This window comes from Enoplosus armatus, chromosome 18, assembly GCF_043641665.1.
Source record: "Enoplosus armatus isolate fEnoArm2 chromosome 18, fEnoArm2.hap1, whole genome shotgun sequence".
Taxonomy (NCBI): domain Eukaryota; kingdom Metazoa; phylum Chordata; class Actinopteri; order Centrarchiformes; family Enoplosidae; genus Enoplosus; species Enoplosus armatus.
Genome location: NC_092197.1, coordinates 14,240,152 through 14,254,245, shown reverse-complemented (window position 1 = coordinate 14,254,245; position 14,094 = coordinate 14,240,152). Strand labels below are relative to the sequence as shown.

Here is a 14,094-nt window from a genome sequence, read left to right as displayed (position 1 = left end):
TGTCGGGCAACAGTGTGTGTGTGATTTGAGATTGTGTGATCGGTGCCTGACGATCCCGCGAAACATCGTCTGTCACTGCTAGCCTCCTGCTAGCCATGTTAGCAGTAGTGTCAAAATCTTCTGCTGAGGTCACTTCCTGCTTGACCTTCTTCCCAGAAACCGCCCCTCCCGGTGACCCGCCTCTTTTCTTGGATGGGCGGGGCTCGTAGTCGCCATCTTCATCTGTTGCCGACGAATCACATCCAGCAATGTCAAACAGCCGGCTGCTGAACTCCTCCCCCTCTGATGCTGCTTCGCTGCAAGAAAGGTCACACGACGCCCTCACGGCCACCTGGAAGGTAAGAAAGAGAAAATAGATGAGAAATTAAAGTGACAGTCTGAATCTCTATCTGGCTCGAGCGTGAAGACTACAAGTTTTTGACAGGAAACCTGCGTTATAAACATGGAATCTGGCAGATTTGGGCATTTACCAGTAGGAGCTTCACCTGTACTTTACCAGGCTTAAGTTGAGATCTCTCTGCCTCTGCTGCATCGATTTTGACCATTCTTTTTTTAAATGTGTCTCTTGCAAGCCCCCAGTCTTGTGGAAGTGCGATACCGCCATTCATTAGAGCGCCTTTAAAGCCTCTATCAAAAAAGACATTTTGGTAGACATCAACTCCAGCACCTCAAATACAACTTACAAACATACAACAACAAAATAAAATGAACCATGTTTCTGCCAAACTAAATGGCCAATCTTTCAACTCAAGTTCATTCAGAAATCCATTTCTATTTGGTAGACAATGTAGGAGAAGGTTGACAATCACTGCCTCCTTCAAAATCTGCGTTTCAAGACTGAATACATTCCAGCCAAGAAAGGTGTCCTTTTTCCTTCACCCTTAGATGATAGAACTGTTGTTTTAGTTTTCAGAATCCCAAAATGAGCGAGATGACGCTATCTTGAATCCTCTGTAAACCATCTCATCTTGGTAACCTCAAATTCAGATGACCACAACTTGGTAGGCTGCTTCCCTTGAAGATTCTTGCCTACAAAGGTTAAGGATAAAGTTTCAGGAAGAGATGCATCCATCCAATCAGGTGTAGGAATGGTTCGATTTGAGAGAACTGTCCAAGTGCAACAGGTTTGACTTGATTTTTCAAGATTTTTCACTGAGCATTAAAGGCTTGGAGAGCCCTGAAGCACCTGCTGATTTTAAAGTGGGACTGCACCACTGAAACTGCATTTGGAGAGCATCTTGATGAATTTCCAAAGTAGTACGGTTGTGTTGAACAAGATTATGCAGACAAAATACCTCAAATCTCTACTTTACCTTGTTGGACGGACGCCCTCCAACAAACCTCACCTGGCCCTGGATGGTATTTGCTGAGCCTCCGCAGCCATTGCTACGGTCACTGAGGGGCCAGTGGTAGGCGTGTCCAGCACCACAACCCCACATGGCGACAGGGACGCTGCTGCCATGGGGACCGGATTCTGGTGTCAGCACGTTACCGTAGGAACCACAGGTGAGGTGCTGCAGGCTGGGGATGAGGTTGCAGATGGTGCCGTGGCTGTGAGCCCAGCGGACGAGTTTACACAGACTGTCAGAGGAGGTCTGAATCTGATCGGACATGATAGAAACCTGGAGAAGACAGAGAGGAGAGGGTGTCTACAGCCTGCAGCCATTGGTGGTTTAGAGTACAACAATTATTAGGGCTGCCAAAACATAGATCACTTCATCAAAGTACAAAAGTTTATTTATATTTGTTATATATCTGCCCAGTTGACATAACTTTAGATGATGTTATTTGTGTAGCCAGTTCTCCAGTGCTCAGGTATTTCTTTTTACTCTCAACCATCCCAGACCTGAACTCAAATGGGCCTGGTCCTGAGATGGACTTTTGAGTTAAACTTTGCTTAAAACATTACAAGGCTCAGATCTGTCAGAAGTCCAAACAGATTATAGGCCAAGGTTTATTTGCTAAAATAAATACAGAATTTACTTAAGATTGAGACTTTTTTTCCATCATCGATTAACATGGCTTCAGTTCAATCTTCAATCTTCAGTTTACAATCATGTATGACAAAGAAAAGCATCAAATCCTTACATCGGAGAAGCTGGAACAAGCAGATGTTTAGTTTCTTTGCTGGCAAAATGACAATTATTCGAATATCAAAAGAGTTAATTTTCTGTTGATTGACTAATCGATTAATCAGATAATAATTCCAGCTCTATAATCAATCATAAATTGTCACACAGTTAACTGGTCCTCCTACTCATTGTCTATACTAATGAACCTGCAGGTTCTTCTAGAGGAAGACTGTTACTCGAGATTTTTATGGAGGTCTGCAGACGTTTCCTTTCTGTCCTTCCTAATTCCTAAAAAAGGCAACATTTTCAAATGTGTAAAAATGTGTGCTGAGAACAGAATGAGCAGGCCCTAAAAATTCCCAGACCCCCCCCCCCACACACACACACACACACACATACATTCTCTCTCCCTCACACACACACATACGCGCTCACACAATAACACACACACAGCTGGATGAGTGAGTCCAGCATGCAACTCTCACTTAAAACTACACTCAAACCATCACCGACGAGAAATAGACGTCCTGTTGATCATCAGACTGCCTACATATCTGTCTGCAGGCAAACCACAATTCACCAGGCACAAGAATAAAGCTCCTGCAGCCCATCAACATGTCTCATATTTACCTTTTTTATTAGAAATTAAAACATTCCAGCTGTGAGTCCAGGCGGGTTTCACATCATCGCATCGTCCTCATTTATCCCGCATGCGTCGGCCGCGTCAAACAGAGGCGACTATTAATCTTGTTATGACGTAAATGATGTTTGATTAAATATCATGAATATCATTTCACATGTACAGCATTTGTTTAATTATCACATTCTTTGTCTGGAAGGTTTAACAGAGCCAGAATCCAACGTGAAAGTCGCTTTACTGCCGGCAGCTGGACAGGAGGAGGAACTGCTGCCTCCTCTCACTGTATCACTGTATGATGTAACACTGACCTCTAGTGGCCGGGGGACATCAACGCACCCGGACACTTAAATTATATTATATCATTTTATAACATATTATATGAGAACAATTCTATTAAAATGACTAGTTTTCATAGTTTTCGAGGTTTTGGCATCTACCCTGTGCAGATTAATTTTAAATTTAGTACCATATGCCTCTAATATAGCAGAAATGCAAATATATTGTAATTTTTGTAATTCTTATGCTTGCATTAGGATCTTTTCTGTCAGTCTTTGGGCTGTTTTGTAAATTTTAAGCACCCCCTCCATTCAAAACGTTGTTTTGTTTATTGTTACAGTATAGAGTTTGACACTTGAAGGCTGTTAGCAAATATTTCACTGTATTTACCTTAGAGTTTAAGAGTTTAAGACATGTACATATGAGCAGGATTTTGTCACAGCACAGCTAGTTTGGAAGCCAAATATGGGCCAATATACAACTGACACAAGTGTGATGTGATAACATATACAGAGAATGGACTTTTCAGTGGAGCAGGAGACGTCTTGGCTCCAGCTATGGGACTTTTGAAATGAACAACATTTGCATATTCATATATTCTGTGTTTTTCAATGAAGGGGAAGGGATGTGCGTTTAAGAATGTATAATTAGTTTATTGAACTTTTTTTTTTTAATCACAAAATGATGCTCCTTTGTTCAGGCGTTTCATTCAGATTCAAGGTGAGCACAGAGAAACTTACTTAAAACAGAATGTGAAAACAGCCTTTCGGTGTCAAACTCTGCACATACACACATCACTCAGTGCAAAATGTCAGAAGAAGTGACACAAAGCAAAACACATGTTAGACTGGAGGGGGGCTTTAAAACACAACAGTCGGCCTACAAACATCAGTTTTCATTAAAGCATAACGTGGAATGATTGGTTGATATCATTTAAATCATTAGTAATATGATTAACAACGAACGAGTCGGTGACGTGTCGACAGCCTCCACAACAGGACGGTGCATTTATATGATGCCGTTAAGATGGAGCTTTTAAAAAGAGGTTATGTTGGGTTTTTTCCATGTATGAATTCGGTGACTTGACTGAACTTGCCCCTGGCTCCACCCTCCGTTAGTCAGCCCAGTCTACTACGTGTTAAGACTGGTGCCTTTAACTTACAAGCATCTCGGGGAGAGGAGGAGAAGAAAAGGACTTTCCCCTCTGCTCGTATCTGGAGTAATAAAGCAGCTACACAGCCTTCGCAAGTTCGACAACTTTAAACTTTAAATCTTCCCTCGGAGAGAAAACATCCCGGAAAGACTGAATTACTGCGCGTTTTCCCACTTGGATTAAGTTGTGCATGGAAACAAATGATATTTGAAGCCGCAGACAGGAGCGGAGAGAGGAGGTGGGTGTCGGTATACAAGCCCGTGTGTTGCTGGTCTTGTTCTTTTACGCACGGATCTCGGATACAAGCCCGTCTGATTGTGACAAAAGTGGAAAAAACAAAGTAGCCCAGTTGTTGCTGCTGTTGCCGAAATCTCATTCGAGTTTCAGAGAAGGTAAAATCCGGGAACAAAAGCAAAGTTCTTGAGGGAACAAAGACAGGACACAGGGACAGAAAAAGACACAAGTTAGTGTTGGAAGTATGGCGTTAAAGGCCAGAGTGTTGTACGACTTCCACTCTGAAAACCCAGGGGAGATCTCCATAACAGAGAATGAGCTGGTGACTCTGTTCAATGAGGAGGAGCTGGATGGCTGGCTGGAGGGGGAGAACAGTAGGGGGGAGGCTGGCCTCTTCCCTGCCTCCTATGTGGAGATCATCAGGGACCACATCACCTCAAACACCAACAACAACGGCTTCTCTTCGCCCAAAACCAAAGCTCAAACACCCACCCACACCTCCTACACATCCTCAGACACCCAGTCTCAGAGGGGACTTGGTGGTGGCAGTGGTGGGGGCAGCTTCCACACCAGCCAGGGCAGTGATGATGACTGGGACGATGACTGGGACGACAGCTCCCCTGCGACCAACGCGCCTCAGGGTCTCGGCACCACGCCCCCCTTGTACCCGGTGACGTCCTCCTTGCCGGGGCGGCGTGAGAGCGCCCAGCTGCAGGCCAAGAGCTCAGCAACGGTGGGGAGGAACCTCAACAGGTTCTCCACCTTCGTCAAGTCGGGAGGGGAGGCCTTCCTGCTTGGGGAGGCTTCTGCTTTTGTGAAGGACGGGGACAGGATCTGCGTGGTGATGGGGATGCATGGGCCTGAGTGGCAGGAGGACCCCTATCCATTCACATGCACCATAGACGACCCCACCAAGCAGACCAAGTTCAAAGGCATGAAGAGCTACATGTCCTACGGCCTGACCCCAACGCACACCAATGTACAAGTCAACCGCAGGTACAGGCCGTCTTCTTCTTACTCTCTGGGGCTTATTTCTTTACCGGATCCCCCCGGCCCTCATACACTTAAAATAAATCTTTCTGTGGCTTTTCCTGTGGCCACAATTGTTCCCACAAAATGGCAAAAACAGAGCTGACTGTGGCCTTTTTGCCCTCTGGAGTCCTCCAGAATCAGCCCCTTTCCTTTCTGAGATTCCCTCTGCACCTTTTACATTGTTTCCTTGTCAGTTTCCACTTCGTCCTGCTGGGAAAAAAAGTTCTTAACACTTGCCCTCCCTGCATCCCTCCTTCGTTTTCACCCCTTCTCACTACATTTCCATCATCCTTGTAGGTATAAACACTTCGACTGGCTGTACGCTCGGCTCGTGGAGCGCTTCCCCGTCATCTCGGTGCCCCACCTGCCAGAGAAGCAGGCCACCGGCCGCTTCGAGGAGGACTTCATCTCCAAGCGGAGGAAGGGACTGATCTGGTGGATGAACCACATGACCAGCCACCCAGTGCTGGCGCGCTGCGACGTTTTCCAGCATTTCCTGACGTGCGGGGCGGACGAGAAGGCCTGGAAACAGGGCAAGAGGAAGGCAGAGAGGGACGATCTGGTCGGGGCCAATTTCTTCCTCACAATCAGGTAGGCTGGGTTATGTACTCCAGAGGTTGTGGGTTTGAATCCTGGATTAGAATTTAAATGATGAATACAGCTGTTTTTTTATACAGTGCTTGTAACTGTTGGAGATGGCTGTTGCTGTGTCATGTAGATTACTGGTATTTCCAGCAGCTCCAGTGGAGTTGGAGAAGTCTTTCATTGATCTAAAGCACCAGATGTGATGTCAGGCACTTTGCAGTCCAAGAACAAGGGCTTCTTTCTAGAGTCACCATTTTCCAACAGCATTCAACAGTCATACAAGGAGGAGAAGAAGAGGCCAACATCTACACTAATAAGAGCAGGAAATAGACCAGAATGCAATGCTGCCTCAGCACAGATCGGCTTTTCAATAATGGCCACAATCCCCACCTTCTTAACATGAAAAACTATCACTCTTGTTGCTCTGTTGTCATCGCTATTGCACGCTCTACATATATAACCAGCCACCAAACGTATCAGGTTTCAGCCCATTCTCTGGAGATTGTAAAAGGCATTCTGGGAAATGTAGGCAATCACTAGCTGAAGTAGAAGTATAAGATGTGGCATGTTGATGGAAAGAAGTTACACCAAAACCATAAATAACAGCACTTTCGGGTGGACAATGTTATATTTTTGATCATCGTGTGTCCAAGAGGCATAAATCAAGTTTGTGGGTTACATCATAGTATTGTTTTCCAGTTATTCTGTCCACCCACTGTATAACTGTATAAAGTAACAGTGGAAGATGTTTGCCCTTTAACTGCCTTACGTTGCAAGTGTTATCAGGTCTCCTTGTTTTAATGTGCTATAACTGAAAGCTTTTATCATAGGGAGTGCCTGATAGTGAGGATGAGATAACCAGAACAGAGGAATAATCTGCGCTCACATGTTTGTGTAATAAACATGATGTAATGGTTGAATTAAAGGACTTTCAAAATAAAGCCTCAAGGTCTAAGATGGCCGTCTTTTTCGTTCCTTTCTTTAGCACGCCTGCTGTCCCGCTGGACCTCCAGGAAGTGGAGAGCAAGATCGAAGGCTTCAAGACCTTCACCAAGAGGATGGACGAGAACAGCGTGGTCGTGAACACCACCATCAACGAGTTCGCTCGCAAACAGATGGCGGGGTTCAAGAAGGAGTACCAGAAAGTCGGACAGTCCTTCAAGCTCCTGGCGCAGGCATTCGAGCTGGACCAGCAGGCCTACTCAGTGGGCCTGAACAAGGCCATCGCCGACACTGGCGAGGCCTACGAGGCAATAGGAGAGTATTTTGCAGAGCAGCCGCGCCAGGACCTGGATCCCATTTCTGACCTGCTGGACCTCTACAGAGGACACCTGGCCAATTTTCCTGACATCATCCATGTGCAGAAAGGTGGGAACGTGTGTGTGCTATGGAATTAGAACCACATTGTTTGCCAAATTGCATAAGTGTTAAAAATAGGCCTTTACCTTCTTCTTAATCAGTCAGAACTCTTTAACGCACTTACGTTTCCATTCAGTCTTTCGATGTGGGACATGTCATAGCCTGAAAAAAAATTGACTGTGCAGTGCTGTGGTGAGCAATGACAGAAGTATGTGAAAGGAGTTGCTGACAAAAAATTGCATTAAACCTCCAACATGCTTGCAAGAAATGAAACAGATGCAGGACTTACATACTTCTCTCTACAGGAGGTCAGAGGTCAAGGGTTAGCTTCAAGTGGAGCTGGTAGGGAGTGAGTGGTCAGGGCTCCTACTCAAGGATGCCTCTGCAGGGTGGAGGATTGCATCCAGGGAGGAGTCATCACAACACCAGGCCTCTCGCTCCGAGTTTCCATCGTGCAGGCTGTTTAATCTCTCCCGGAACAAAAGACTCAGAGATTTATTTATATTCACTTCCATTAAAAAAGAATTAATAATGTTTCCAAAAGCCATCCAGCCTGCAGCCTCCCTATATATCAAACATGTCAATATAGAGAAAGATAGTACACAGAGACCCAGAGACTGTTTCAACATCTGTTTTCATTTACTGAGTTGCAGTGTCTAGTCCATTGTAACACTCTGGGTACTGTGAGAGCCTGTACTCGCTCAGTGGAAAACACACTCACACAGGCATATACAAATGGAGTTGCAGAGGAGTTAGCTTGTTAGTTCTCCTCAGGTTGGGAGGAGGGAGTTTCTCCTGGCACGCAAAGTCCTGACGTTTGCCAAACCTGGAGGCACTGTTTCTATAGTCCGTTGAGCTCTGTTCTCTAGATACAATCACAGCTCTGAACTATGAAAACACAGTCTGAATCCCAATAGCCCCCCGAGATTGACAGGACTTCTCCTACTTTCTGATTGACAAATAACACTTTGTTTTAATGTCCCTGAAAGAGACTCTTCTATCAAGTTTGAACATTTCTTTCACTTCTGCTGCACTGGAAGATCCTGTTCCTACTATTTAAGTTTTGACTAATAAGCTTAAGTTTAAATTGATTACTTAACTTACATAACATGTGAAATGAATATTAATGTGTGTCTCTGTGCAGCATGATCTTATGGGAAATGTGTGCTTATTTGTAAGTAATGGATCATAATGACTTGAGACATGATGAGAACTTTACCCAAACCCAAATCCAAACCTTTACTAAGCTAACCTTAACTAAACAATTTTATCTCATCTTCACCCACAAAACTGGCCCAAAACTTAACCAAACAGATTTCAAGGGAATTCATAGTAATGTCATAGGATATGATGTCATCATTTCTGCTTTCTTAGGATCTCACACAAAGCACCATCATCATTCTTGGGTATCAGCTTGGTTTTCACTTCTGGAAACCGTAGTTAGCACGGCTTTGTGAGAAAACCAATGAGAATCATGGCAGGAATGGAACCACAGTCTTTCTTTCTTTTTTTCTTTTTCTTTTTTATTTCAAAAAGACTGTATCCCAACTAAAGAAAATTTAGAGAATTGGTGTGGATCCAAATTCTAATCATGTCGGCAATGGGCTTTTGAGGCAATTCGTTCTTTGAGATAAGGCCTAACCTCCCACCAAATTCCATTGAAATCTGTCAAAATTTCCTGCTACTTAATAGACTTAGAAGACCAACATTCTGTAGCCTGCTTGACTGTTTAGTTGCAAATGAATTGACAAACAAGTTTATGAATTACACAAAGGGAGTCATTGAGTCAGAACTCATGAAAGGTACCCAGCATGTGGTAGATCATGTAATTAGTCCTGGCTGAGAGATAAAAGCACAGACTCTGAGTTATCCATCACCGAAAGGAATAGGAAGCTTTGTTTTGTCTGCTGAGTAACACCTATGAACGCGTCCCCACAATGCAAAATCTGCACTGCTTGCATAGTTGTGAAATAACTACCCTACTACTAACAAAAGATGGCTGGTTTAGTCATAGTTTCCATAAACAGTCAATTTGGTGAAGGGCCCTCATTGGATGATATTATTTTGACTTAGCATAGAAAGAAAACCTGACTGCAGGGGTTTAGATTAGCAAGCAAAACAGCTGCTGGGCTATAAAGGTGGACAGCTTTGTTGACCTAATTGTCCCCTGTACAGTAGAGACAGACATTGCTGGTTCTGTCTGTGATGTCCAAAGGCTACATCTGATTTGAATGAGCGGAGATTCCTGGGCCTCTTGTCCTGTGTTGCCCTGGGACTGCAGGAATGCAAAATGGAGCGTTCTCAGGATTAGTTTCCCCTCCTCCTCTTTTCTTCTCCCTCTTTTCCTCCTTACTCCTGGTGATACAGCGAGTTGAAGAGAAGGAGGAGGAAGAAGTAGAAGAGGGGAGGGGTGTGTATATGTGAGAGGGGGTGCAGATAGTTACAGAGCTCAACAAGTTTCCCACAAGGCAACATTACAAGAGTTCAGATTACAGCTTCGTAATCGCCTTGGCAGCGAGGAGAGCAAAGTCCAAGTTAATTTCAGTTCGTAAGCGTACTTGTGCAGGTATGCTGTGTGTGTGCGTACATGGGTGAGATAGAGGGAGACCTAGAAAGAGAGACTAGGTCAAGGAGCTCAGCAAGGAGGAGGGTGGTGCTAGGCTACCAGCTAGCTTGTAATGTCCTCCACATGCTGCCATGTTAGAGGCTTACTCTGAGTGCCTCTTCATCCATTTTTCATTTATTTTTATTTTCCAGACAAATTAAGCGAACTGCATTTTTAGTACTTTTCCTTTGATTTTGGATTAGGTTTTCTTAGTGGAACCAATCCTGGAATTTCTAGTTCTACTTTGGGTCTATACTTTGTATACCTGCCACACTTTCTGAGTCTTCCCCAACTCTTTCCCTCCCTCCCACATCTTTGTTCCAGGTGCACTGACCAAGGTGAAAGACTGTCCGAAGCAGGAAGGTGAGCTCCACGACCGTTGCAACATCATTTCCTGCGCCACTCTGGCAGAGATCCAGCACTTCCACCGCACACGTGTACGGGACTTCCGCTCGCAGATGCAGCACCACCTCCGTCAGCAGATCGGCTTCTTCCAGAAGATCACTGCCAAGCTGGAGGACACGCTTCAGAGATATGATGACGACCAATAGGAAGAGAGTGGGAAAATGGAGAAGTTGGATTATAAAGGCCTTGAGGAAACTGGGGGGAAGCTTGAAGAAGGGGGGCAGACAGGGATGATTGATGGGTTCGACTTCCAATAATGGAGAACATCTTATCTTCGTATATAAGAGAAAACGTTTTGATGTGATGGATAGAAGAAATATACCACTCTTTTAAAAAAAATATAGGTCACTGGACTGTGGAATGACAACTTCTTGGATTATCTGGACTCCTCTGATGAATGTACCAGTAACAAGGATTTTGCTGACGCTCCAGGCACATCTTGCAACTCAGCGGGACTGCAACAGATATTAAAAACAGCTGCTCTCAATATGACAGGCTGCCTCTCGATTCCCGGTTGTCAGGGTCATGTGATCGCCCCATGCCTCCACTTCCTTGCCACTTCATGGAAACCCTCAACCCGGGAACACAGTAACTCAACAGAAACATAGAGATGAAACTCCCCAAATCACTTAAACTGGATGTTTTAATGATTTAAAGACAGGACTTGATGAATTTAATGATTTTTGTTATCTCTATACGTGTCTGTTTTTACTTGAATGACCTGTTCAGTATTGTTTTGATGGGACATGACAGCATGCAAGTGATTGTTTGTGAATATTGAAAGAGGTAAAGCAGGGATAATCTACTCTGTTCAATCAGTTTAGTTGTTTCATAACAGCTTGAAATTTGACCTACTTCTGATGTCTAACATCTCTCACAAGTTAGATGCTGTCACGTCTTTACCATGTTATAATTTGAAGCCGTGTGTTCTGCATTTTAGTTTATATGTTGCCTGACCTAAAACAATAATTGATCTCAGACTGATTTTATTGTTTAAATTTTTTTCGAAGGCATTGGGATTATTAAAACCCCAAATCCACATCAGTCTTTGTGCTCAATCTGGGAAGGTCAGGCTCAGGGTACAGACAGTTTAACATGATAGATGCTTCCTGGCATTAAAGCTTTGAACCCAGATCTTCCAGTTTAAAGCCACTCTGTGTTGGCTTTTTATGTGATTATAGAATATGTCAAATCTTTCTGAGGGTATAGTTTTTTTTATTGTAAAAATGTTAAGACAATCTTGGTGAAAATTTTGGTGGAGTCTATGTGTTTCTTTCACCCCATTCTTCTCAGTGTTTCTGAGTTGGCCCAGCAGCATTGTCTTTTTTGACCACTTGAGGGCACCAAAGAAATTTTAAATTTCTACATATAGTGGCTTTAAGGATGGTTGCCCTCTTCTCGGTATGCTAACATGCTACTCTAATACATTCTTGTTAAACCAGTAAGTGACCAAAATAAGCTCACAGAACTGTTTGGACTTAGACAGACAACATCCTGTGCAGATTTAATAAACCTAATTCGCACAGCAAATCAGTTTAATCAGCAGGGGAAGTTTAGGATCTGGTAAATGTAACCAATGTGCTCCCACAAATAAGGAAACAACCATGATAGATAATCAATTGAATGCATTACAGTGGTTTATAGTATCCAGTATTTGTGTTAAATGTCTTAACGTCAGTTGTGACTTCACATTCCTTTTCTTGGCATTTTACTTTCCAAGGTTTCTAATAGGATAAACCACCATTCATCAGAAACACATAATTCACTATGATGAAACTGTTTCTCAACACTCTCAATGTAACACAAAGAAACAGTATTTCATTAAATAAATGAAAGTAGAATTTATTTCACTCATATTTCTGTATTGTTGACTGTTGTCCCTAAATATAACTTATAGTTTCATTTGACCCGTTCTGTGTCTTTCGGTTTGATGAATATTATTGTTTTGCTTATATTCCATTATTTTGTTTTTGAGTTGTCATGTAAACACAAACACTGTTTACCAAAATCTAAGGAGAGCCCATATACTGAATATAAAAACACACTAATGTGCTGCTTTGGATATGGCCATATTAAACAAAACACAACACCACCACAAACTAATGACTTTTCCAATCACCTACATTTTTATAAGTTAATCATTTTGGACAGATTTTTTGGCTAATAATTATAAGCAAAAGTAAAATTGAAATACAGTGCATTGTTTAACTGACTTACTTAAACCATAAAAAAACAATATTAGTGATGAAATGAAAATGCCAAGTGTTTTTTGAGCAGCAAACGTACATAAAAGCTGGTCAGATCACTGTTGTGTCATATCAGTCTTCAATACACAACAGCATTACATACAATTATTTATATGAAAATGTCAGATTATTTCTTTAAATCACACTTAAACAAGATACCTGCTCCATCATATGTTCATAAAAATGTGTATTCAGTGCAAAGTTTTCCCACAGAGAAGCGTGTTATCACTTGTTTTTCATGTGGAGGCAGCAGCAGTCCAGCCCCTGATATCTGACACCAGAGTTCACAGACTGCAGGTCAGGTTACTGCAGTCGCAGGCTCTTCATTATTTAGACCAGACTCTTTCCCCTCTCTTTCATTTTCCTCTTCACTGTTTTTTTGATAATCATGTCAAATGATTATTCTTGGCTAATCTGAATCATACTTTCAATTCATAAAGATATTCTAAAGATTAGTTTTTTAAAGATATGTTCTTCCACTTCATACAAAAAAAGAAAACCTGCTGCACCTATTCCACTAAGTTTTAAATGTATCACAGCAGGGGTACCTGTTAATCAGGCTGGGGTAATTTGAAACATTTACATAGACACTAATAACAAACCAGACTTTATATACATGACAAGGTTGATACACCAAAAATAATTTATACTTTGGGATGCTGCCGGTGTTGTGGTGCATGTATTACTCAATACACATCTGGGAAGATGTTTCAAGTACTAACTTAAAATATCAAAAAATGTACCTACCTGTAGGCTGCAAAAGCCTTTTTCCTTTTAGTCTTTGATTATTGAACGGCTGAGGCCTACTTTACAAGTTACATAAAAGCTAAAAGGGGTTTATGTAATCGGCACACATTTGTCAATCTTTATGTCAGATTTTTATGTGTTCAAGTACTCAGCTTTTAAAAACGTTCACACACGGAAGTCTTTAACAAATATCTTTTATTAAAAAATAAATCTTTCACAGTGCATGGCAAACAGAGGCTGGCATAAAAGGGATCAAAAAACAAGAGCTAGGGACACTACCGGTGCCTTTGTTAATACTGAATGGACTATCAGAAACAGTTACATGACAGCTCACGGCCAAACAAAGGAAACAGAAAAATGCAGAACAGTGAATGACACCTGTGCCTGTGCATGAGGGGCGGATGTTATAAAAATAGTTTGCATGCTTGGACTTGGAAGCTTACAGTACCTTTAGTCACATGTACAAACAGACACTATGAACAAACCAGTTGACACACACAGTTTTCAAGATTAACACTATTATATGTGAGATGTGTCAATCACCAGTTACACTACTAACTTGTATTTGACTTAATATTCAGCTACATTAAATCTGACCATTTTTACAGTGAATGCTTCACTCAGTTCATGTTTCACTTCCTTGTTCAGCAAGAGTTCCCAAAATATAACACTATTCATCACAACTATAGAAGTTAAAACCAGTGTTTTGAGGAATTAGTCAGACTGTTGGTTACAAAAAT

The 14,094-nt window shown here is 42.4% G+C and overlaps 1 protein-coding gene across 1 annotated transcript; it reads left to right on the top strand.

Annotated features, from left to right (window-relative positions):
* Positions 1-4,189: 4,189 nt before the first annotated feature.
* Positions 4,190-12,236, top strand: LOC139301105 (sorting nexin-18-like). Its single transcript, XM_070924403.1, has 4 exons — positions 4,190-5,371; positions 5,705-5,998; positions 6,978-7,360; positions 10,281-12,236. The coding sequence occupies exons 1-4, from the start codon at positions 4,620-4,622 to the stop codon at positions 10,505-10,507; spliced, it is 1,656 nt and encodes a 551-aa protein (XP_070780504.1). The 5' UTR covers positions 4,190-4,619; the 3' UTR covers positions 10,508-12,236.
* The last annotated feature ends 1,858 nt before the right edge of the window (positions 12,237-14,094 follow it).